We start from the raw sequence: 26538 nt of genomic DNA, 5'->3' as shown, positions 1-26538 counted from the left end.
CGGAGTAGGTACGGTATGTAGTATATGGAGATAGACTCCTTTGTAATCTTCCTAGCTCATAGTATATAAAAATCTTACTCCCTGATTAGTTAAAAAAATGGCCCTTTCTGACATGATGACGTATGTCTTTGTGAGAAAGGGACCATAAACTTTTTAACTACAGTAACTTTTTGATGAATAAGAGGGTTGGTCTTTCACCAGTGTTTTTCTCTCACCCCATCTTACCTTACCAACATCCAATCTTAGCGTTAGTGTCCAGGGTCATCGCTAAAACCATAAAATCCCTTGATATACTGCTAATGCTTTGCCAAGAGTGCTCGAACTTTGGACGCTAGCCAAGCTCCAGCCAGATAACCTACAGACACAAGTATTCTACGTCCCCATATTTCAAGTCTAACTTAAATAGAGCTAAGGCTATTCGTTAGGGACATAGGTTTAAAACCTTCTGGCAACACTTAGCTAATTAGAAAAGACTAATTGGAAGTTTGGAGAAGATTTATAGTTTAGTGAATCAAGTCAGATTGAGTCTTTTAGTACTAATTGTTTCTGTTTTGCAAATGGCACCTAGAAAGTAAAGTAAAAAAGTATAAAAAACTGAAAATGTTTTATTAACCAAATGCATTTAGTAAAAAAACTAAATCCAAATCAGTTCATCCGTTCAGGAACTACGATGCCACAGACAGACGCACACACACAGACAGACAGACAAACAGACAGACACACACACAGACAGACAAGTCAAACTTATAAAACCCCGTCGTTTTTGTGTCGGGGGATAAAAATACAGTATTTGCTAAATAAACTTAACAAGTATGGCTCAAATCGCCAAATAACTTATTATTTCTGACTTTGCAAAATTGCCACAATAATAAAGGCTTAAGAAATATCAGCGCTTTATTTGTAGACTATTTACAAATACATAGCGACTGTTCAATTATGTCAATTTTTATAATGTTGCAACAACAATAACGACTTTGCTATTGTTTCCTTGCGAATATTTGCTACAAGTGCTACAATATGTTTGATACGTATTTGTATTTACAACAGTATGGCCTTGTTGCGTTGATTGAAGAAGATATTGGTTAAATTAAACATAAAGACGATTAATGTTTATATTTGACTTTTAAACTCTTGTTAATAAAATGCCTTTCTTGGACTGATTAATTCGAAGTATGTATTGTTCTTTAAAAATTTATGTACGTCACGTTTCAACGGCTCGCAGGTGTTTCATCAATGAAGATACGTCAACAATATTGTGAAATAACACCAATTATTTTAGCTTTATAATGATATTATATACCTTAAGTATATTAAAGTTGAATAAACTAAAATAAATGTGTTATATTCTTAGTGAAAAGTAGATGGGTACCGTAGTTAAAATACATTTTCACCACACCAACTCGCTACGCTCGCGGTTCAATATTGGAATCTTTCGCTTACTCGGGTATCAATATCGGCACGTGGGTATCAATATCGAACAACAACTTTGCCCCCTTGTAAAACAAATAACTATTTTATCAGTATCACAGAGTTTTTTTGTCTTCAAAAATGTTATGAAAAGCGTTATTTTTTGATTAGCACATATTTAATACGCTAGTTGAACCGCAGAATATATAATACATACCTCTAAATAGGCTAAACATAACAACACAGCTCATTTCACAAGAATTGTTTATCTAGCACACAAACAATTAAAAAGTGGTCCGTGTAAACACCAACGCAACTAACCATTGGTAAACCTTAATTTCAAGGTCATAAGGTCTACATATGGTACAGTTGTGCCGCCTACTCTTGGTCCATGTAGGACGTGTCGAGAAACAGGCTTGGTACTTTATTGTGGCATTGCTCGTCTGCTAACGGTACTTGATACTTGAGAACATACTAGACTAAATTGCATGGACTACAATAATTGTTTTATGTTGGTAGTACTGCAGTAGTAAATAGGTATCCAAGTGATAGAACTCATAAACTATTTAATATTTACTTTATGATTATGATACGAATATAAGTAGGTACATGCTAATTTTACACATATTTCTTCAACAAAATTAATCATTTTCAATTTTCCATTTAATAAATAAATAAATAAATATTATAGGACATTCTTACACAGATTGACTGAGGCCCACGGTAAGCTCAAGAAGGTTTGTGTTATGGGTACTCAGACAACGATATATATAATATATAAATACAGTACATAGAAAACATCCATGACTCAGAAACAAATATCTGTGCTCATCACACAAATAAATGCTCTTACCGGGATTCGAACCCGGGACCGTGGCTTAGCAGGCAGGGTCACTACCGACTGAGCCAGACCGGACTACTAAGACAAACGGACTGTTAAGTACAAACTCTGACAACTTCGGTTTTATCTGTATAATAATACATACTAGCTTTTGCCCGCGGCTTCGCTCGCGTTAAATTCTAAAATTGCTGAATGCTCCGTACAAACTTCCACTCCCCGTTTTAGGGAAGTGGGGGGTTATAAAGGGACAAACAGTAGCCTATGTCACTTACCATCCCTTCAACTATCTCCACTTAAAAAAACCGCGTCAATTCGTAGCTCCGTTTAGCCCTGAAAGACGGACAAACAAACAGATTTCTCATGTATGACATCGCGTAATGTGTATCATATAAACTTCTACATAACTTTGCATAAATTTGCATAGTATGTTTGATGTTTACTACGAGACGACTTAGCGTAAAATCGTATCGTACAGTAGGTATATGCACTTATAAGTAGTCGTAATAGGTACTTAAAGTTTCTCCTCCCCTCCATAAGTGTTAATTAGACAAAAAATGTCCTGCTTATGTCGAATAAATAGTCATGTGATTTCTAGTTCTTGATGGAACATGTATAGCATGTAGGTATACATATATAAGCTTTAGATGGTCCACATTTGATTCTTAGAAATGATGTCTCATCAACAACTACCTCGCGTGCGATTCTCGGGTCAGGGACATTCGAAAGAGAGTTTATGTCCGTGTTATGAACTCCGTCAAAATTAATGTGTTACCAAGTTAAACTTCTTTACTATACCTACTGACGATGTTTAAGTCGCGAAAAGTGTCCAGAAAGTTGCAAAAGTTATCAGAAATTATAGGAAATTTATACAGGAATTATGTGAAATTCGAAATATATTTTGGAAACATTTTGTATCGGTAGTGACCCTGCCTGCTACGCCGCGGTCCCGGGTTCGAATCCCGGTAAGGGCATTTATTTGTGTGATGAGCACAGATATTTGTTCCTGAGTCATGGATGTTTTTAAGTATTTGTAAATGATATATACCTATATCGTTGTCTGAATACCCATAACATAAGCCTTCTTGACCTTACCGTGGGGCTCAGTCAATCTGTGTAAGAATGTTTTATAATATTTATTTATAAGAAATTTCAGGAAAAATTCATAGCGAATAAGTGAAATTTTCATTCCCGTACAAGAATGCGAGAAGTTTCCAAACATCTCAATGTAAAATCTCGCTTTTTTTATAATATGTCACTAAAATCATTAACAGTGTTGTTATCTGTGGTTGTTATTACCCGTTGAAAATATTAAAACTCAAAATATTTACTTAAGGTTTAATTAAGGTTTGCACACCTTATACATTCTTTCGGTGATCGTTTAGGTTAGTTCATTTCGTTTATTCAGTTTTTACACTTTTTACCGGCCACACGAGTCTATGAACTCTTACCGTTACTCTATAAAGTGGTACTTGTAATGTAACATCAATTGATAGTTTTTGCTCGTTCTTTGTTGCGTCATTGCTACCAAAATCTTTTCTTTCGCTCGCTATTATTGCCTGCCGCTTGGTAATCAATTTTGAGACTTCGCTTCAATTTATTTTGGGTAAAATACGGCAGTTTTGAACACAAAAACATCAAGCGAGTAATTGTAAGACTTTGATAGAACGGGAAATTTGAACATGATACCTACATTGCAACTATTGCAAGAAGAGTTTTGAAAGATTCACGGTTAGTTTCGTCACTAGACTTATTTTTATCACAAAATTATAGCGGTCTTTAGTCCTTTAATGTAATACTGCATTTTAAAAATTGTAATATAGGTACTGTTTGAAGCAAACCCATCGTCAGTGACAAGATATGAGCATTGGACCGTAATAAAAACGATACAATCTCCTGCATGGCGTCGGCAAACCAGTTTCATCTAAGTAGCATAGCAAAAACGTTTTATATTTATAATTTCAATAAGTATAACTATACTTATTGAAATTATAAATACGTTTTATATTTATAATTTCAATAAGTATAACTATACTTATTGAAATTATAAATATAAAACGTTTTTGCTATGCTACTTAGATGAAACTGGTTTGCCGACGCCATGCAGGAGATTGTATCGTTTTTATTACGGTTGACTGATTAGAAGTAACTACTCCAAATGCATTTACAATCGCTAACTAGCATTCACTTGACATTTGACGTACAGTAATGACAATAAAGATCAAAATATTATAAAGCTGTGTTGACTACTGTACTTCGTTCAACTCTTACAAGGCTGCCCACTCTCACGGTACGTGGACAGGAAACAATTAATACTGGCTATCAATAACTTATCCATCTTATTGGGCGTTGCCAATGGTCAAAACTTGACCAATTTGCCTGAGGTAACAGATGTGTAGGTATCATTTGACCTGGCTAGCCAGGCCACATAAGAGCTCACAAGAGGGAAAACTCTTGACTGCTGAGATCGCCGTCATCGAAATCGATGTGGAGGACTATATATATATATATAGATATGGTATAATTGCAGAATAATGCATTCCGCAAAAAATATTCGTACTATCATTTAAGCATAGATGTACAACCTGTTTTTATGAATTCCGTTAACTTTAAGGGATGGTTCTTTAGATCAAATACAATTAATTTCCCTAAAAAACTAGCGTCCTTTTCCACTTCCCAACGTTATTTGTTTTGACATGTGCCGTCAATTACTTGACACTAACTTGAATATTATTCTTAAGGGTCTCGCACACGATTAATTCATTTATTATGTATGAAAACGACGAAAAATTTTTTTTGCGATTTAAACTAAAAGTGTAAGTGTGTGTGTGTGTGTGTGTGTGTGTGTGTGTGTGTGTGTGTGTGTGTGTGTGTGTGTGTGTGTGTGTGTGTGTGTGTTGTGTGTGTAAGGGTGGTTCCTGATAACGAACCTAACGACATGTAAAATTTAACGGAAAACAAAAAAAATACGGTGTATATTAGATGTGTTCCTCAGTGTCTACTGTAAAAACCGAAAAGCGGATGGTATCTGTCAAGAATGATAGCGATCAAACTGACTTTCATTGCCTCATTTGTTTGTATATGCATGCAAGATTGAGAAGGTATCATCATTGTAACAATTACAATAAACTACATAGACAATACAAACAATTCGATAAGCAATTATATCTCAATATAACAATTTAGCTCCATCATGGCTTAAGTAAATATTTCTAACGATAGCTTTCCCTCGCATGAGCGGTCTCATGCAGACTATTTCGTTTTTACAACAGACTTCCGCGATTAAAGATCATTTTTCCCATGTCCATTATACTGATTATCTTGTTAGAACAATGATTTTGCCGTTCCAATACGTTATTCAATAGACAATGATATTTCGTGTTAGTTAGAACTAACATGCAACTGTTAGTTCTAACTATGGAGTTTCTTGTGGCCACAATTTAAAGCATGTCTTGTTTCGTTTTTAGGGGGAAAAGTGATAACTGTTTCTGCACGATTGTAATGTCTAAATACTTATATAGGTTCCCAGAAAGTTGACAAAGACATTCTAATGTTTCTCACTCGATATTTTCACAGTATTTATTTCTATGACTAATCTAGTATCATATATTGTAATTCAAACAGACAGTTATTGAAAACTGCTTTCGCTTTTGGATCTCAAACAATAACGATTGTCTATAATTGTGTTAAATTATTAACTTTTGTGATAGAAACCATTGAGTTTTATTTTTTTAAATTGCTAACTAAACATGTAAGGTAACGAAAAGAATAGACCAAAAATATATCTCTCGGAAATCTCGTCATTTCATTTCAACACAGAATAATGTACCTGCCTAAAGTATTTCGATTCGGTTGTTATCTTGGATAGATTCACTCTTCGCAAGTGTAATCTGTCTTCAACTACTTGTCTAGAGAAATTAATGGCATCAATCATCTACTCTGACTGTTTCCTAGCAATTGTGGGACTGGGCACAAAATTAACGGGGCGCAAATAAGATGCTATTTCCAGAAATAGTTTGAACTGTCTAATAGGAGTACATTTAAAATATGATTGGAGATACATTTATTGTTAGTGTTGTGGTTTAACTATATATCTTTAGAAGTGGTTTTTATCTGGTGGAACTTAAATGATTGCAAATAAAAATATGCATGCCAGTAGACTGGATTCTAAACATATTCCACCTGGTAACCGTACGTGGTGTACATTATTAGTCCGCATTTTATACCATTCTAAGTAAATAACACTAAGCCTTAGACTTACGTGACCAGGAAAACGACAAACGTGTTTTATTTTCACAGCAACCGCCAGAATCCAAGGTATTCGTATGAGAACTCCTAATAATCTGGTCTTACTGTGTATGGAGCCGTGGTACATTTTGTCTGGTTGTTCAACCGCTAAATACTGTTTTCTCTAATCACTCACCGGTTTTTGATAAATTCTCCATCATTACTGCTACGCGTTATCTTCGCCATAACCGGGAACTCGAAGTCCGTTTTTCGAGCAATCATCTCTGTCTCTCTGCTAATTTCTTTATTGGAGTAAAAGAGAAAGATGCTTTAAAATTTTGTGTTCACTGTAATGGAAGGCTTTGCGTGGAATGGTACTGACATCTATCTTCGTTATGTTATGAGCATATGAGGCAATCTCGTGGTTCTTTTGAGAATGTGAACCTTCACTGGATGCGATCATATTTTGCAAATTTTAATGCTCCATTGTTCGTATTGGTAACATGTTGAACTTACCTACCTGTCCTTGTACTTTTTGCGGTTAAAGAATGGGGCGAATTAATGGTCTTGTATTCAGTTTTTACGCGCGTTATAAATACGCAACATATTTTTAATTTATGTTAACTTATTACTGAAGTTGTCACTAAAAATTTTAGCTTTATTGACAACGTAATTGTTTAAACATTAGCATAAAACGAATAAGATAATAAAGATCTAAATGACTTACCATTCAGTAGCATGTTTTCACAAAATACACTAAGGACTTCCTACAGAAATGTTTATAAAGCACAAGATACACTGACATGGGACGTCACTCAAACACATTTAAGTCTCGGCCCAACAATGGGCCGGCAATTTGAAAGGTGCCAAAAGAAAACTTTTAAATAACGGTGCTTAAGAGGCAAACAAAAGACGGTGATCAACGTCACAAAGGTGTAGGGGTTTTATTTTGGATGAAGTGTCTTAGATGATTACAGAGAGTGATAGTGATCCACATGATGCGATTGGCGTTGGTAATCTACTGTCCTGTCCTTAACATTTGTTACAATTGTCTAATAATGTTTACTGATGGTGATGGTTCATGGTAGCAGTCTAAACCGACCTGTTTGATCGGTCCAGGTGACTGTTATAGGTTGTTAGTCTGTCCATTCTAAGCAAATACATGACATAGTCATGATTTAAGAAAAGCAACATATCGCGTGAAAGCTGACATGGTCAACCTTCAAAAATCTTCAAACGATAAATTGTGTTTCTGTCAAAATCGGATGTTTGTACTTACGTTTGACATTTGTCAGCGTCCTGTTAAACATTTTAGGTCCGTTTCTGTTTGCACGATGCGATCTTCACATGTCAAATAAATCGAACCGTGGAAATAAATGTTTCGTTCTAGTATGTTGTCTAATGATGGTAATCAGTGCACGTTTAGTCGAATGTTGTTTATTTATGATTTTAAACTGGTATTTATATTTTGACAGGTCAGGTTTGACCTGGTTATGCCACTCCCTTAAGAATTACGAGGTGATTATGCCAACAAGTTAAAGTCTGGCAAATAGAGTTCAAAGTTCTACAATTATATTATTGCTTTATGAACGGAAAGAAACAGTTCACTTGGAAAACTATATTGGGCTTATATTTATTTAATCATTAGCTGAGGCTTCGGAATTCGGAACACTTTAGTAAGTGGAATACGATCTTACAAATCCGAGAATATCCTTTAATCTGCTTAGCCACGGTTCACCTATTAAATAATCACCTTAATAGTATAATCTTCATTTTAGGTTTGATTAATCCATTTTATTGATCGGCCTGTTACGACAATATTTAACTTTATCTTACACCTTTACCTCATTATTCATAAACGTACTCTAAAGCTATCAAGTCGATAAAGTTCGTTTGTCCCTTTCCAACGTATTGGTGTGATAGAAAGGGACAAACGAACTTTATGGGCTTGATAACTTTAGTGTACGATTATGAATAAGAGGGTTAGGCTCTAAATAACTAATGAATAAAAACACTTTTACAAAGACGAAATAGAACTTAAGTTACATATATCATATAACGCATATAAGTTTCCATTATGTATATCCAGGGAGGAAAAAGGAGAGAGGAGAATCTCAAGAGCCAATATAGCATACGAGTAAAACTGATATAATAACATAAAAGTGCCAATGTTTAATGTTTAATGTTTAATGTTTATTAGGGCACAAACGGTACAATTTATCTTATAAAATAATGTTATCAGTTAATACAAAAACCAATGAAGATGCCACAAGTTGCTAATGCATTTACGTGTACGAAATCGGAACGAAATAACAACTACATCTAGATAACAAACATTTGTCGGCAATATGAATAAATTCAAACATACAAGAAAATTGCTATTGCAATGCAGCATAAAATGATATAAGTATTCTAGCACGGCTGGTTAGCTCCTGATGTGGATGCTCATAAATCTTAGCCAAGGTTACGTTCTCGGACCGTTCTCGAGCCATTGTAGTGGCTATCTCGATCTGCGTGCTCGATTACTTGTTGCCAAACATCTGATAACGCCGCGCATTTTATTGTTATCCTAACGAGCGTGCCCGAAATGTGATGTCAAGTTGATACAAAGTTTTCTTAAGTGTTGCGTCAAGTTGCCTTGCGCTCGCCAGTTTTTTTTTTTTTAGCCATTTTTATAAGTATGTAGTAGGTATCTAACACGGTGGTATAATTTGCTGTGCACAAACTCTAAAGTATATTAAATTAGTGTACAGCTATTAAAAAGTGTTTAGATTAAACTTCACGCTAATGGATTACGAATATAGCCGTATAAATTAGTTTTTAATGTGCTAAATTATTTATAGCTCAACTGCCATTCATCTGAGCTTTCACGTCGGCTAAAAGGTTGATAGATGTCGGTCCGAATTTCATAGTAAACAAATCTCCGCTAGATATATTAGGGTTCATACCCTTCAGACCTTACCCTGCACTACTGCGTCATAAGCTATGACGTAGATACCTCCACTCATATCCACTACACCGACGACTAGATGGCGCTTCATGTACTCATAAACTATCCGAGCAATGGTTGCGGTGCTTTACATTTTAGTACGTGGAAATTTGAATGACGTGATGCGACCCTCGTAGTTTCAGCTCACATTTCCAGCGCGCATGCGTCAGCTGTAACAACCCTCACGATCCAATATGGCGACGGCCGCCATGAGCTAAGCACGCGCTTTCTATTTACAAAAAAAAACTGTGCTTGATGTAAAAAAATATTGTTTATTTCAATTAAAACTAGGAAAATATATACTAAAAATAATTGTACTGTAGATGTAGAAGGTGATTTAGTGAATTTTATGTGATTATTTTGGAGTTGCAATGGTGGCGCAGTGCGATCAGATGTGTTTGATTGTGTTACGGCCCGTGTGTTATAGGTCAACGTTTTGGGGCTAACGTTTTAGGCCAAGTTACGTAAATAAACGTGCACGTTAGCTTAAACTTAGCGAATGTAATTTTAAACGGTTATTAAATAAAATTGTTAAGTAATCAAAGTAAATGCTCGATTAAGTGTGTTTAAAAATACATTTAGTGTTTGTTGACATTGAGGTAGGTCGTTATTAACAAGTAGCTGCAATTAAATTGTATATGCCTATTAGACAAAGGAAGTAAATGTGAAAAGTTCCCGCGCAAAGATTTTAAGTGATATTAATAAATAAACTGTGAACAAAGGGTTTGGGAACAATAGTAAAAACGTGTCAGAAGAGACCACTTTAATTTAAAATCTGTGGAAACTGAGACAACTGGCCATTTGAAATTCGAACCGCGCGTGCCAAATTAAAAAAGTTTCCCGCTTTCGGCTGTCAAGTTTAGTCTCCTAGTCAATTCCAAATTTAAAAATTTAAAAAGTTAGCACGTGGTGCGGGTGAAGTCGGTCAGTACTCAGTCAAACTGCGGCGGTCGCGGGTGTCGCCGGCGGCGCTGCTGCTCGCGCGGCCCGTGTCCGGGCTGGTGGAGCCCGCGCGGAGCCCTGACGAACCCCCACTGGACGTGGCGCAGGATAAGGCGTACTGGGGCAGTACCGCGGCCATGACCAGTGAGTATGAGACCGTAGCAGCAGCAGCATACACCTAGGATCTGGTCACTTTGATTCTAAGAAAGTTATTTCGCCTAGACTTTAGACTGTCTCACTATTGAGAAATATTATACTTTTAACTTAATTTTTCTGTACCTAACGTAATTTAACGAGTTTTGTATTGGTTTGTAGACCCCTACCTTGCCGCTGGAAGAGCGGGGTCTCCTGCTACAAGTATTTATATACTTAATAGGAGGTCCCAACCCTTTCTTACCTTGTAACACAATATCTGTGACCAATAAACGATTTTTCATTTTCATTTTTCATTTTCATTTTCATCATTGCTCCACTCTTTAATATCTAGCTAACTTTTTAAGCGCTGTCCCGCGTAGCTAAACTGTGGAATGAAGTATTTCCCGCTTTTATGGAGCGATACGACCTTCAAACCGTTAAGAAAACAGCGTAGATACTCCTATTTTAACCGTTTGCAGCGCAATTATAATAATGCCATCCCGAAGAGTATATCTGTCGTTTCATACCGTTTACATATTTACTTGTAAATTATCTCGTTATAGTCAAACAGACGTAAAATTTGACAGTATAATAGGGTTCCCAACATCTGTGCTAATCCGTTCAGAATTATGTTTATTACTTGTGCGTGCAATTAGCTGCGGCTGGTGGTAATTAAATTAATGATGACTCATAACAACCATCCCTAGCCAACCGCATACTAAACTTGTAGAAACACTAGAAGTACGTAAATTAACCGAGTTGTAGCTACATTGAGAACATAAATAAGAATTTAATTTTTTTGGCACCTTGGAGCCACTTTGGAACTACTTTGACTATTTAGGGACGTTCGAAATCATGACACTACATTTTTTTTATGAATTGATGCAAAATGCACATAGGTAGACGTATTTTATGTAATTTAAGTTCTTAAGTTCTAATAAAATGTACCCCGTCTGCAAGGGTAATACAGCAAAATAAATCTTCTTAACTTTGCGTTGTCTACAAAAAAGGTTACTTTTTAACCCCCGACGCAAAAACGACGGGGTGTTATAAGTTTGACGTTTTGTCTGAAAGCTGAGTTAGTCGGGAGTGTTCTTAGACATGTTTCATGAAAATCGGTCCACTATGTCGCGGTCGGGGGTTTTTCAAAATTTTAATTTTGTGGTTAGGTTATTAAAGGTATTTAACGAAACCACGGTTGTACTCACGTTATTATATCGCTACTGCTGCGACATGTTTCGGGCCAATTTTGGAGGCACCTCTTCAGGCACATCTATAGGAGTTCACGCGGTGGCTAAACTCTGGTATAATAACGTGAGTACAGTGGTATAATAACGTGAGTACAACCGCGGTTTCATTAAATATTTGAATATGTCTCACGAAAGTTTGTTGTCTATATTTTAAAAGTATTTTATCGATAAAGTAGTAAGTATTGTATTGTGAATGCAAGCTATGCGAGATATATCTAAAAAGTGCATGAACTACATGTGTAAGTTCGGAATGAGTCACGCCACTCAAGCCGGCGCCGTTCCTAAGCAACCGCGGTCAAAACGTATGCGCTGTAATCTAATCAAGCGACGCACGCAGAAAGCGCGAAAACCATTGGAAATCGTATTTGTGACGCTCTTTATTATATTAACATTGATTTATTCGTGGCTACTAATAATAACCACGATACAAAATTAAAAACAAAACCCGACATAGTGGACAGATTTTCATCAAACATTCCTGACTAATTCAGCAAAAAAAAAAAAACAAATCTAAACCGGTTCATCCGTTCGAAAGCTACGATTCCACAGACAGAAACACACACACAGACAAACCGACACGTCAAACTTATAACAGCCCGTCGTTTTTGCGTCGGGGACTAAAAAGTACCTATAGTAGCTGAGGGGTTGTTTATGAAAACAACATTGATGACACTGGTTTATAGGAACATCAATAGATAGTAAGAATGTTTTTCGCTACAGTTCTCGGATTCTCGGATAGTACTGGGATTTTTCATATGATGCTCTTTTTAAACGAATTTTTCATCAGAAAAAAGCACAGAATAAATCGCATGCAGTTCTCAAAATTCGGGTCTCGATGAAAAATCTACGACGTGAATAATTTCCTCAAATGATCCGTTACAAAAACAATGAATAACATATCATTTCAATTATTATTGAAGTGGTGTGTGACGCATTGTCTCTTCAAAATTAATTAAAGAATATATCGCGAACATAAATGGAACAGCCAGACCACCTGCAGTTTATACGATGTCATAAACTTGGTTAAATAGAACCTCCCTCTTGATTGAAACCACCTGTGTGAAGTTCGAGAGGGTGTCATGGAATAAACTTACAATCTAATGATTCAAACGATTCGAACTAAATAGCGAACGAACAATATAAAAAAAAACTTATTACGGTTTTGATCGTGTTTTGATAGGATCTTGGACATGGAGATCGTTCACGCTTATTACATCAAGTGGAGTGTCGTGTGTGAATAATGGTATCTCAAATATCCCGAGATTTGATTACTCTAAATAGTCGGAAGAGGCAATCTAGACTAAGAGAATGAGAACGCCTCATCGGCAAAATGCGGTAGGAAGAGGCAATTATTCGTGACATTTTGCTTTCCAAAATCTGTTTCGAGAGTGAAAATGCCTCGAAAATGTACCTACCTACCTACTAAGTTAATTATTGTTTGATGTTCAACTAGGAACAAAAATTATTTTGTTTTTTTAAGTAGTCACGCTACTATATATAAATTATAAACTGAAAAATACGGAAGAAAAGGCGACCAAGTCCACCAGTGGCCGAGCTGGGGATCCAACTCGGATCTACAACTTACGCGGCTTCGTGGCTAACGTCTTAACCACTAGACCACCCGGCCGCCATTATTCTTTAATAGTATAATAAAATATTTGAAAAATATTTAGCAAGTATAGCAACACAGCTCACGGCCTTGTTAACATAAACATAAATACCAGTATTTTATGAATATTACCTTACCGTTTGCCATTCGAATCTTAATTAAAGGCAAATGGAGCGAATCCGCGATGAATTTCACGTCGCGAACATTTGCACCTGAAGGTCGCGGGTGTAAGGGACAGGGGGACGCGGGGTGACACGGATTAAACAGGCCAATTATAACTTACTAGCTTTTGCCCGCGGCTTCGCTCGCGTTAGAAAGAGACAAAAAGTTGCATTTGTCACTCTCCATCGCTTCAACTATCTCCACTTGAAAAATCGCGTCAATTTGTCGCTCCGTTTTGCCGTGAAAGACGGACAAACAAACAAAAACACACACACTTTCCCATTTATAATATTAGTATGGATATACTTAAGATAGGTTTCTACAATTCTAAAGTATAGCATTCAACTATCGTGCATTTCGCTCCTGTTTGTCCGTATTCGTGTTGGCGCGAACGAGGTGCGCTCTCGGGAGACTGAATCGTACAATAACAGGTCAGGACTCCTCCGACGTAATTATATTTGATGGCCATAGATGACCTTTAGTCGCCGCCCTTAGCGTCGAAATTCATTTTAAACAAATCCCAGAGCTGTGTAACGAAAGTAGCTCAAATTTCTCGTAAAAAAGCATCTCATTTGAAAGTCTCTGTATTCCCCCGCCCGCGCTCGTCCTTTGGACCTTAAATGTCAAAGTTCAGTCTAATTTGCGTCAGTACAGTGACTACGGAATGACGAAAATAGACGCAGTCGTACAAAGGGATTTCACGATTTTCGCGAACTGTTACTTGACCGTGGCTGATTGTTTGTTTGTAAATACAAGTTATGGAAACGAGACTGGATTTTAGTGACCTTGTCATTTTGTTTAAAATATATACAGGGTGAAATAAAAAACCGTTCAAACTTTGCATAGTGACTTTTGAGGTCATAAAGAACAACTTTTATTATGGGACCAATACTGAAATCGCAAAAATATTGGCTTTTCCATAGAAATGAGCGGCATCAGTGGAAATGTATGAAATAGCTAAATTATTTTATGCGATTTCAGCATTGGTCCCATAATAAAACTTGTTCATTATGACCTCAAAAGTCACAATGTAAAGTTTGAACGGCCCTTATTTCACCGTTAGGTAATCTATTTTGAACATAGTGTATAATGGAGCGATCTTCAAACATAGAAGGACAAGAGTCTACTTCTCAACCCAGTGTCCATGAGCAGCGGTTATTGTGGCGACCTGACTGCTGGTTTGCCTTTTATCTCAATAAAAGCACTTAATAATGACACGATATTCCGTCCTAAGTACTTTACCTACGTACGTAAGGACATAACAAATTATAGCTGTTAGGTAGGCACTTTGTACCAAAAGTTTCTAAGTTTCCGCGTTAACTCAGTAAGAACACCGAATAACAACAAACATTAATTAAAGTTTTTGCAAGAAAACCTTATCTAATATCTTTGTAGAATCTGCTTGTTACGTTTAAATTTCTTTCTCTTATTTCTTACACTAATTTTACGCTATCTTTAGTAATTGAAAAAGCATTTTCGGTTTTCACTCCATTCTAAGGGCGCGGTTGAGCGGAAAATCAAAGTCGGCAATAAATAGCCTATCAAAGGCTATAAAGAGTAATAATGAAACATTTTGAATTATTAAGTATGAGCAATTGACTGTAAATGGTCTAAAGAACCGCGTAAGGAAGCCATTCAAACATTCCGATATGAAATCGATGTCGTTTTGTTATCCTTTCGCAGGCACAGATGTAGTGCATGATAATTTTGCCATTGTAATTCCTTGAAATCGTATGTCGTGTCACTTCAGTCAACGTCAGTACTTTTGCTTTTGGCACCGACTCTAGCTGACACGTTCGTTCGGACGTTTCTGTGAAAATAAGATTTGAATGATTTTGCACTACAGCTAGACAGGGAGAGAAGGAGGGGGGACCTTTACCCTGCAGTGGGGCACTAAAATGCTAATAAAAAAATCTGTACTTGGTGGATGTATTGGCACAGGTGAGTGATATCAAAATCATTTTATATATTATATTCGTATAATTCGAATTGGCCTCAAGGTCGTTTTTGCGTCCATGCCGATGCTGGCGATTTTAATGGGAACATCGATCGGGGAGCGTCATTATCTGATTAATTGGAAGAACTCCTAATAGGGACTACTTTACTACTGCTTTTCTTGATACAGACACTTTGTCCATTTCGATATTTCTTACCTTGACTGTACTGTGCCCACAAACGCCGGATTCAAGCTCGCCTTGCAAGGAAGTGATACAAGAACAATAAAAATATTAAATTAATTATTTTCCTAAGTAACATTATATTGGAACTTGACTTGGGCCATTTTTTTCAAAGTTGCCCACCCCCCCTTTTTTTGTAAAATGGGTATTTTTTACGCGATTCATACTCAGAATCGCGAGGTCTTTCGATCCTGACAGGAGAAAAAAATGTCCCAAGATTTCAATACAATTTTCAAAACTTCCATTCCGTTACCGCCATACAAAATGTATGAAAAAAATAAAAAAATCCAAATAAAAAAAAAGTAGGGTGGACAACTTTGAAAAAAAAAATGGCCAGTTTACAACTTCATTGTTCCATAAAGCATTTAACAAGGCCTTCAGACATTTCCGCGACTTTCCTTCATCTTATCCTGCACAAAGCGAGGGTTTCCCTAACGACGTCTCAAAGCTAACCTTAATGGCGGACACGACCTCATAATGAATGCAGTTGCAATGACTAACTGCACTAGCAAAAGTCGCGCTTACAACGATCTCAAGACTACATTTTTTTGGTTTTATATTGATTCTATATCATCGTATAATCCTGGATTTGGGCACAATTATAAGCGTATTTATTTTAATATCGTTCTAATATCACTTTTATTGCATACTGTTTGCTTTTACAGTAATCATGCCAAAACTAATTTAAGCCTCCTTAGGCTAATATCGCTTTCAGGTAAGTATTTTATAAGCCTGCATAGGCTTATTTTGGTCCAACGTTAGACTCTTATGAGCCTAAACAAGCTTATTTTGATTTTTGTACGACAACACGGTACGCTTGGTCTGTAGCGTGATAATATAAAAAAAATGTTGTGACAAAATAAACACTGAAGGTACGAATTACCATTTAGTAATACTTATAAACTTATAATAGCGTGTTTATTATCCTTGGTGCTTCTTCATATTGCGCAGTAAGTATTTGGAAAATATTATTTACTGTAAAATGGACCCTTATTAACACGCTTTTATTAGGTCGTCGTGTATGTAACTATGTATGTAATGGAATCTAAGGAAGCTAATTTAACCATCTTCCAGGAGTCGTAGCGTAATGAAAATTGGCAGCTATATGTAGTTCCGATGACAATACAATAATATGGTACTGTTGAGCTGATCTGATGATGGAGTCGGAAGATATGAACTGGAACTACATGATGGAACATCGTATCATAGCCGTTTTTGGGTTTCTTAGAAACGTCTTGTAATGAACTTTGACTACGATTAGGTTTCAAGGTCTGATGATGGAGCCGGAAGATATGAACTGGAACTACATGATGGAACATCATATCATAGCTGTTTTTGGGCTTCTTAGGAAAGTCTTGTAATGAACTTTGACTACAATTAGGTTTCAAGGTCTGATGATGGAGCCGGAAGATATGAGCTGGAACTACATGATGGAACATCGTATCATAGCTGTTTTTGGGCTTCTTAGAAAAGTCTTGTAATGAACTTTGACTACGATTAGGTTTCAAGGTCTGATGATGGAGCCGGAAGATATGAACTGGAACTATATGATGGAACATCGTATCATAGCTGTTTTTGGGCTTCTGAGAAAAGTCTTGTAATGAACTTTGACTACGATTAGGTTTCAAGGTCTGATGATGGAGCCGGAAGATATGAACTGGAACTACATGATGGAACATCGTATCATAGCTGATTTTGGGCTTCTTAGAAAAGTCTTGTAATGAACTATGACAACGATTAGGTTTCAAGGCCTGATGATGGTGCCGGAAGATAAGTACAGAAAAAGGGGGGAGGGGGGGCTCGAGGGGGGAAGCATGAAAGAAAGATCAACGTAGTATTTAAAATAAGTTGGGTTAGCGTTTTCTTGTGACCTTTCAGAGCAAACAAAGGGGGGCTCGGGGGGCGAAGCCCCCCGCATAAAAAAAGGATCAACGTTGTATTTAAAATAAGTTGGGTTAAGGTTTTCTTGTGATCCTTAAGAGTAAAGAAAAGGGGGGCTCGGGGGGCGAAGCCCCCCCATTAAAGAAAGATCAACGTAGTATTTAAAATAAGTTGGGTTAGGGTTTTCTTGTTACCCTTAAGAGTAACGAAAAGGGGGGCTCGGGGGACGAAGCCCCCCAAAGATTAACGTAGTATTTAAAATAAGTTGGGTTAGCATTTTCTTGTGACCTTTAAGAGCAAACAAAGGGGGACTCGGAGGGCGAAACCCCCCGCATAAAAGAAAGATAAACGTTGTATTTAAAATAAGTTGGGTTAGGGTTTTCTTGTTACCCTTAAGAGTAACGAAAAGGGGGGCTCGGGGGGCGAAGCCCCCCGCTTGAAAGAAAGATCAACGTAGTATTTAGAATAAGTTGGGTTAGCGTTTTCTTGTGACCTATAAGAGCAAACAAAAGGGGGCTCGGGGGGCGAAGCCCCCCGCATAAAAGAAAGATAAACGTTGTTTTTAAAATAAGTTGGGTTAGGGTTTTCTTGTTACCCTTAAGAGTAACGAAAAGGGGTCTCGGGGGGCAGGGCCCCCGGCATTAAAGAAAGATCAACGTAGTATTTAGAATAAGTTGGGTTAGCGTTTTCTTGTGACCTTTAAGAGCAAACAAAGGGGGGCTCGGGGGGCGAAGCCCCCCGCATGAAAAAAGATCAACGTAGTATTTAAGATAAGTTGGGTTAGCGTTTTCTTGTGACCTATAAGAGCAAACAAAGGGGGGCTCGGGGGCGAAGCCCCCGCATAAAAGAAAGATAAACGTTGGTTTTAAAATAAGTTGGGTTAGGGTTTTCTTGTTACCCTTAAGAGTAACGAAAAGGGGGGCTCGGGGCATAAAAGAAAGATTAACGTAGTATTTAAAATAAGTTGGGTTAGCGTTTTCTTGTGACCTTTTAGAGCAAACAAAGGGGGGCTCGGAGGGGGAGAAGCCCCCCCGCATGGAAGAAAGATCAACGTAGTATTTAGAATAAGTTGGGTTAGCGTTTTCTTGTGACCTTTCAGAGCAAACAAAGGGGGGCTCGGGGGGCGAAGCCCCCCGCATAAAAGAAAGATCAACGTTGTATTTAAAATAAGTTGGGTTAAGGTTTTCTTGTGATCCTTAAGAGTAAAGAAAAGGGGGGCTCGGGGAGCGAAGCCCCCCGCTTGAAAGAAAGATCAACGTAGTATTTGGAATAAGTTGGGTTAGCGTTTTCTTGTGACCTTTAAGAGCAAACAAAGGGGGGCTCGGGGGGCCAAGCCCCCCGCATAAAAGAAAGATAAACGTTGTATTTAAAATAAGTTGGATTAGGGTTTTCTTGTTACCCTTAAGAGTAACGAAAAGGGGGGCTCGGGGGGCGAAGCCCCCCGCATGAAAGAAAGATCAACGTAGTATTTAGAATAAGTTGGGTTAGCGTTTTCTGGTGACGTTTAAGAGCAAACAAAGGGGGGCTCGGGGGGCGAAGCCCTCCACATAAAAGAAAGATAAACCACAAGGTTAAGTACAAATACAAATTTAAAATAAGTTGGGTTAGGGTTTTATTGTTACCCTTAAGAGTAACGAAAAGGGGGGCTCGGGGAGCAGGGCCCCCCGCATGAAAGAAAGATCAACGTAGTATTTAGAATAAGTTGGGTTAGCGTTTTCTTGTGACCTTTAAGAGCAAACAAAGGGGGGCTCGGGGGGCGAAGCCCCCCGCATGAAAGAAAGATCATCGTAGTATTTAAGATAAGTTGGGTTAGGGTTTTCTTGTTACCTTTAAGAACAAACAAAGGGGGGCTCGGGGGGTGAAGCCCCCCGCATAAAAGAGAGATAAACGTTGTATTTAAAATAAGTTGGGTTAATGTTTTCTTGTGATCCTTAAAAGTAAAGAAAAGGGGGCTCGGGGGGCGAAGCCCCCCGCTTGAAAGAAAGATCAACGTAGTATTTAGAATAAGTTGGGTTAGCGTTTTCTTGTAACCTTTAAGAGCAAACAAAGGGGGACTCGGAGGGCGAAACCCCCCGCATAAAAGAAAGATAAACGTTGTATTTAAAATAAGTTGGGTTAGGGTTTTCTTGTTACCCTTAAGAGTAACGAAAAGGGGGGCTCGGGGGCGAAGCCCCCGCTTGAAAAAAGATCAACGTAGTATTTAGAATAAGTTGGGTTAGCGTTTTCTTGTGACCTATAAGAGCAAACAAAAGGGGGCTCGGGGGCGAAGCCCCCCGCATAAAAGAAAGATAAACGTTGTTTTTAAAATAAGTTGGGTTAGGGTTTTCTTGTTACCCTTAAGAGTAACGAAAAGGGGTCTCGGGGGCAGGGCCCCGGCATTAAAGAAAGATCAACGTAGTATTTAGAATAAGTTGGGTTAGCGTTTTCTTGTGACCTTTAAGAGCAAACAAAGGGGGGCTCGGGGGCGAAGCCCCCCGCATGAAAAAAGATCAACGTAGTGTTTAAGATAAGTTGGGTTAGCGTTTTCTTGTGACCTATAAGAGCAAACAAAGGGGGGCTCGGGGGGCGAAGCCCCCCGCATAAAAGAAAGATAAACGTTGGTTTTAAAATAAGTTGGGTTAGGGTTTTCTTGTTACCCTTAAGAGTAACGAAAAGGGGGGCTCGGGGCATAAAAGAAAGATTAACGTAGTATTTAAAATAAGTTGGGTTAGCGTTTTCTTGTGACCTTTTAGAGCAAACAAAGGGGGGCTCGGAGGGGGAGAAGCCCCCCCGCATGGAAGAAAGATCAACGTAGTATTTAGAATAAGTTGGGTTAGCGTTTTCTTGTGACCTTTCAGAGCAAACAAAGGGGGCTCGGGGGCGAAGCCCCCGCATAAAAGAAAGATCAACGTTGTATTTAAAATAAGTTGGTTAAGGTTTTCTTGTGATCCTTAAGAGTAAAGAAAAGGGGGCTCGGGGAGCGAAGCCCCCCGCTTGAAAGAAAGATCAACGTAGTATTTGGAATAAGTTGGGTTAGCGTTTTCTTGTGACCTTTAAGAGCAAACAAAGGGGGGCTCGGGGGGCCAAGCCCCCCGCATAAAAGAAAGATAAACGTTGTATTTAAAATAAGTTGGATTAGGGTTTTCTTGTTACCCTTAAGAGTAACGAAAAGGGGGGCTCGGGGGGCGAAGCCCCCGCATGAAAGAAAGATCAACGTAGTATTTAGAATAAGTTGGGTTAGCGTTTTCTGGTGACGTTTAAGAGCAAACAAAGGGGGGCTCGGGGGGCGAAGCCCTCCACATAAAAGAAAGATAAACCACAAGGTTAAGTACAAATACAAATTTAAAATAAGTTGGGTTAGGGTTTTATTGTTACCCTTAAGAGTAACGAAAAGGGGGCTCGGGGGCAGGGCCCCCGCATGAAAGAAAGATCAACGTAGTATTTAGAATAAGTTGGGTTAGCGTTTTCTTGTGACCTTTAAGAGCAAACAAAGGGGGGCTCGGGGGGCGAAGCCCCCCGCATGAAAGAAAGATCATCGTAGTATTTAAGATAAGTTGGGTTAGGGTTTCCTTGTTACCTTTAAGAACAAACAAAGGGGGGCTCGGGGGGTGAAGCCCCCCGCATAAAAGAGAGATAAACGTTGTATTTAAAATGAGTTGGGTTAAGGTTTTTTTGTTACCCTTAAGAGTAACGAAAAGGGGAGCTCGGGGGGCGAAGCCCCTCGCATAAAAGAAAGATTAACGTAGTATTTAAAATAAGTTGTGTTAGCGTTTTCTTGTGATCTTTAAGAGCAAACAAAGGGGGGCTCGGGGGGCGAAGCCCCCCGCATAAAAGAAAGATTAACGTTGTATTTAAAATAAGTTGTGTTAGCGTTTTCTTGTGACCTTTAAGAGTAAACAAAGGGGGGCTCGGGGGGCGAAGCCCCCGCATGAAAGAAAGATCAACGTTGTATTTAAAATAAGTTGGTTTAGGGTTTTCTTGTGACCCTTAAGAGTAACGAAAAGGGGGGCTCGGAGGGCGAAGCCCCCCGCATAAAAAAAAGATCAACGTAGTATTTAAAATAAGTTGGGTAATGGTTTTCCTGTGACCCTTAAGAGCAAATAAAGGGGGGCTCGGCAAAATAGAAATACTTAAATTTTGTTTGAATTAGTTGAAATGTGACAATATTTTCTAATCGAGTCAAACAAAATCCCACTAGCTGAGAGCTTCAAAACAATGTATGGCGAAAGTATGTCCCTCTAATGTCTTCAAAAAGTCCGCGATGGCACATGTCTATATTGTCTATCTTTTACGGATAACTTACTAGGTATAAACATTTTTATGATAATACCATAATAAGAAGGTAGCCGCTAGTTATTATTAAGTAGCAATTAGCAATATGTACACGTTAAGCCGCAAATGGCATGTAAAATCCGCCTACTTGAAATAAATTTATGTATAAATGTTAAAAGTATTTCATTATTAATGACTAAAAAGTATAAAATAAATTAATAGTTTAAAAAACACTATAAAACACGCTTTTATAAATGCACATAAAAGCCAAAAATAAATTATGGATCGTTCAAGTTGTCTCTATTTGTGAGCTGAAGTTTAAAAACTATGTGCTTTTAATTATAATATTTGATTGTAAAAGCGTGGGGCGCTGGAACAGGAAAGACTTTCTTGTAAACAAATACTAATCCGAACTTCCTGGCGAATGAAGTTGCATAAGAACATAACGTTTACATATGCCGCCTAAGGATTACCAAAGATAACCAAAGATATCTCGTCCACGAACAAGAACCCTGCATCCTGTCACTGTAGACACTTTCCCCTTTTGTACTTTGATTACCGGAAAAAAGCGGCGTTCTAAGTGTCGGTGACTGTCGACTCTCCTCGCTACTAGCGCATATTTTGTCTGAGTTCGACAAACTGGTACCTACTTTGAACACTGACTTTTAGTTGATTTGACTGTTTAATGTAGAACCTACTAGTCATGCTGCAACTCCAGTTAGCGAGTCAATCTGTGTAACCTCCTTCCCGTAACATAGCATAATTTGATTTATCAGCAAGTTATACAAAAAGTCTTTCCTGTTCCAGCGCCCCACGCTTTTACAATCAAATATTATAATTAAAAGCACATAGTTTTTAAACTTCAGCTCACAAATAGAGACAACTTGAACGATCCATAATTTATTTTTGGCTTTTATGTGCATTTATAAAAGCGTGTTTTATAGTGTTTTTTAAACTATTAATTTATTTACACTTCAAATTTCATGCGCCCACTCAAATAATAGTATTTTGTATTCTCGTTAATTATTTTATTTCTATATTTGCAGTAAAAAGACGCCATTGTTATAGTTGCATTTTCTCAGTGCGCTATTAGACTATTATAAGATCATTTACTTAATATTAGCATTCTTGAATACCAATGATACGGCCATGTTTAATTAATTTAGGGTTCCTTGCTTTACCTATATAAAACCTGATTTTCTTTATCTTGACCTGATTTTATATCACTTGACCCTATAAAAACAAATATAATTATTGTTTTTACTTTTTATTCAAATGGCAATGTTGGTGATGTGAAATGGTTGTATACTTACAATTGTGTTCCCAAAATCGATTTAAGGTCTAATCACTTTATATTGATCTCATCTATTGTTTATTTAAGTATGTTTATTCTATATCACGCTAATATCGAACTAAATTACTGCTATTGATCTCATAATAGCTTTAAATAAGGTCACAAAAAGATGCGCACTATTGTATTTTTATGTTATGCTGATATTAGTCTGAAGTTCTTACAAAAGCATTTATTAAAGCTATTATAACATCAAATGATCCAATATCGCTCTAATATCTTACTAAACTACTGCTATTGATCTTATAATAGTTTTGAATAAGATGAAAAAGGCATGTACTTATAGTGTTTTTATGTTATGCAGATATTAGCCTGACATTCTTTTGACTAGGGTTTTGCTAAAGAGAATAACTTGGATAGAATTTTTTGTATGGAAAAAAATCTATTTTCTTAGTTTTAGACATTGCTTACATTATTATCATTTCAGCTCAAAACTACAAAACAGGTAACATACAAAATCAATGGTATCTTTTGCCACAGTTGGCCCGACGCTATGAGACGCTAGATGTGGGGGCCCTGAAAGTCACGCAAAATGGCATTCAATATATGGAGATAGTGAACAGCGCCATCAAACGGTTAATTACTAAGTATTATAGAACCAAAAGATCAATATGCAATTGCAGCGCTAGTCTGATCAGTAGAGACATCATGGTCTTCATAAATACCAAGAACAAAATAAATGTTATCGATCGTTGATATTTTGAAATCATCAAGTGTGCCTACACAGGATACATGTACCTACAATGTCCTTAAGATTAATTTACCTACACGTTGTCTATTCTTCTTTGGACATCATATTACACGTGCTTAAAAATAAAAGAACCCGCAGTGCGGAAATTTTGAGATAATATCTCATACTTAACACGATCTAGTTTTTTGGCCTTCAAGGCGGTTAAAAACGCCAACGAGAATGTATTGTGAGCGCGGGAATAGCTTTTTGTGCAGAGAAAAGACGCTAAAAATGTATGAACTTTGTACTAAAGACGGTTTTTTTAATGTATTACAGTGCATGTTTTTTTCCAGTACATTTTTAGCGAGTTATTTATTACTAATTGCTTCAAGTTTTTTACTTCATATTGCACATTTAAATTTTGTATTGTACCATTGCAGGATGAAATAAAAAGGACCAGCCATACATTTTAATTACTGGACTAATGCTGAAATCGAGAAAAAATTGTCCATTATCTCAAAAGTCACTAAGTATGGCTGGTACTTTTTATTTCACTCTGTATATCTACCTATGTATATTTCCAGTTTTTACTGTCTGTTAAAACTTCGGGTTATATTTTTAAACAATGCAGGGGCAAGATGCCTAGCCAAAGGCATAGAGTTTCCTATACGATGGAGTGAGCATGCAGTGCAGAAATAAAGCCACATCACTTTAGAAAAATATGAAGTAGTTATTTTTTAAACATAAGATATTTTCAGTCGAAATAATAAAAAAGATAAAATATTAAATGAATTGTTAAAGCTCCTTGGGTCATAGTAATTTATGAACAAATCGTTTTGACAGTTCATAAAAAGAAGCTGATTTGACTAGTATGAAACTAGTCATTCTCAATCAACACAATAATTAGTAATAAAATTGCTAATTAACACTTCCTAATGCAGTTTAACTTTGCAACATGATTGAAAGTCCAATTATTGGAATTCTGAAGACTCGAAGCGAGGACATCTACATCACGAATTCGTGTTACCTCCAAACTGCATGCGTTTCGAATATTAACCCTCTTTGTCCACCATCCTTGACAGAACAAGTCTCTAGCCAAACTTACAATCGTTGACGCCAGCTTACAACTATCTCTGTCGCCATTAAATAAATGTCATATACAAAGAAAAAGTGACTAAGGCCTCCAAGTGTTCCGAGCTGGAATCGAACCAGCGCAGCGTACTCCGTTAACCGGACGGATGCCTGTAAACCACTCGGCCATCGGATCACGAAAGCAAGGCTCTGTCGCGCCAATCAATCTACGATACGGGTCTTCAACGATTGCACTTTTAATCGATAAAATCAGGCGTTAATTTTCGTTAATTCATGATAAATGATAATCAAATTCTAGATAATTCGTAAATGTAATAACAAACCGCCACCAAAAATACAAAACACCTAAAAACTTCTAAATTTGGCCGACCATTCTCGACAGTTTGTCAGTTGTCGGGCCTCAGAACGTCAACATTTTTTTGCGTTGGGAATGGGAACATTAATTTCATGTAAAAAATACGTAGCACTGATTGACTAGCACTTTATCTGATCGCGGATTACCTACGAAATTTTATAGATTTGATAGTACTCTTTGCTAGAGGGTCTTGACTGAACAAAAGGTGTCGAAATGTAATATGGCCTGTGCCTGGCAAAGATTAATCGTTAAGTATTGATAGCTTTGCACGAATTCTAACCGCAGTTTTCAAGTCACTGGGTATGTTATAAATTGGATTATGAGAGGCCGATTCTAATGTAATTATTTGTTAAGTGTTGCACCTTTGCAGCCCGGTACATCTCGCGGAGGGCTATTTGTTTAGTTTACCTAGGTATATATTTTAATTTTATTTTTATTTTTTAAGGTACTTACTTTAGTTTTAATTTTTATATTGTATTTAGTTAACCTTTTAGTACTAGTAACTATTTATTTATTGAATAAAAGTATACCTACCAGTTGTTAATACTGTTTGATATAAATGAAATGCTTGTTGGTTCTTGTGTGTGTGTTCGTCATAGTGTCATTTATTGGGTACATTTTACTTGCAAATAGTAGTACGCTGGTTTAAGTTAAGGTCTTATCAATCGAGTTTTTAATATTTAAATTGTTATAAATATTTATAAGAAATTTGTTAGGTACCTACATTAGAATTAGCTTCATGGTATTAGTACCAGTTCGAGAAATTTCAATTTTCTGCACGGATAACTAAAACGTTTATAAACGTATAAATACGTACGGATTATTGTGAAACGGAGCTTAACTTGACATTTGATTAATATAGATGAAAGTTAAAACTGATTCTTCAAGTAAGTAGGCATATTAGGTATATACAATGCGATTATGGACGTCAAAATGAAGTTACATTTGCTATATATTACGTAAAGCGATACAGCTTTATTTTATTTATGCTATTTGTTAATTCTGAAATTATTTTTTTTGCAGTTTTATACAGGGTCTTTTTTGATGAAATTACATTAGGAATTTTCTTATCGCATGTGTATCGTACGACGTTTTTCAGTACAGATGGCCGTCTGAAGTTTCGATCTGACCAAAAATGACCAAATTGCGCACTAGTGCGGGCAAGAAGTACTGAAAAAACTGTTGCTATGTATTATTATTTA

General features: G+C 37.1%; 1 protein-coding gene across 1 annotated transcript in view; it reads left to right on the top strand.

Moving 5' to 3' along the window:
* The first annotated feature begins 9832 nt into the window (after positions 1 to 9832).
* Positions 9833 to 26538, top strand: part of LOC125227064 (protein spire-like) — a 50430-nt gene continuing 33724 nt past the window's right edge. The window contains exons 1-2 of the mRNA XM_048131255.1: positions 9833 to 9857; positions 10383 to 10547. Coding sequence (XP_047987212.1) covers positions 9833 to 9857; positions 10383 to 10547 — 190 coding nt within the window. The remainder of the gene's footprint in view (positions 9858 to 10382; positions 10548 to 26538) is intronic.

The sequence above is a fragment of the Leguminivora glycinivorella genome, chromosome 6 (genome assembly GCF_023078275.1).
Source record: "Leguminivora glycinivorella isolate SPB_JAAS2020 chromosome 6, LegGlyc_1.1, whole genome shotgun sequence".
Lineage (NCBI taxonomy): Eukaryota > Metazoa > Arthropoda > Insecta > Lepidoptera > Tortricidae > Leguminivora > Leguminivora glycinivorella.
This window is presented reverse-complemented; position numbering and strand designations above follow the sequence as displayed.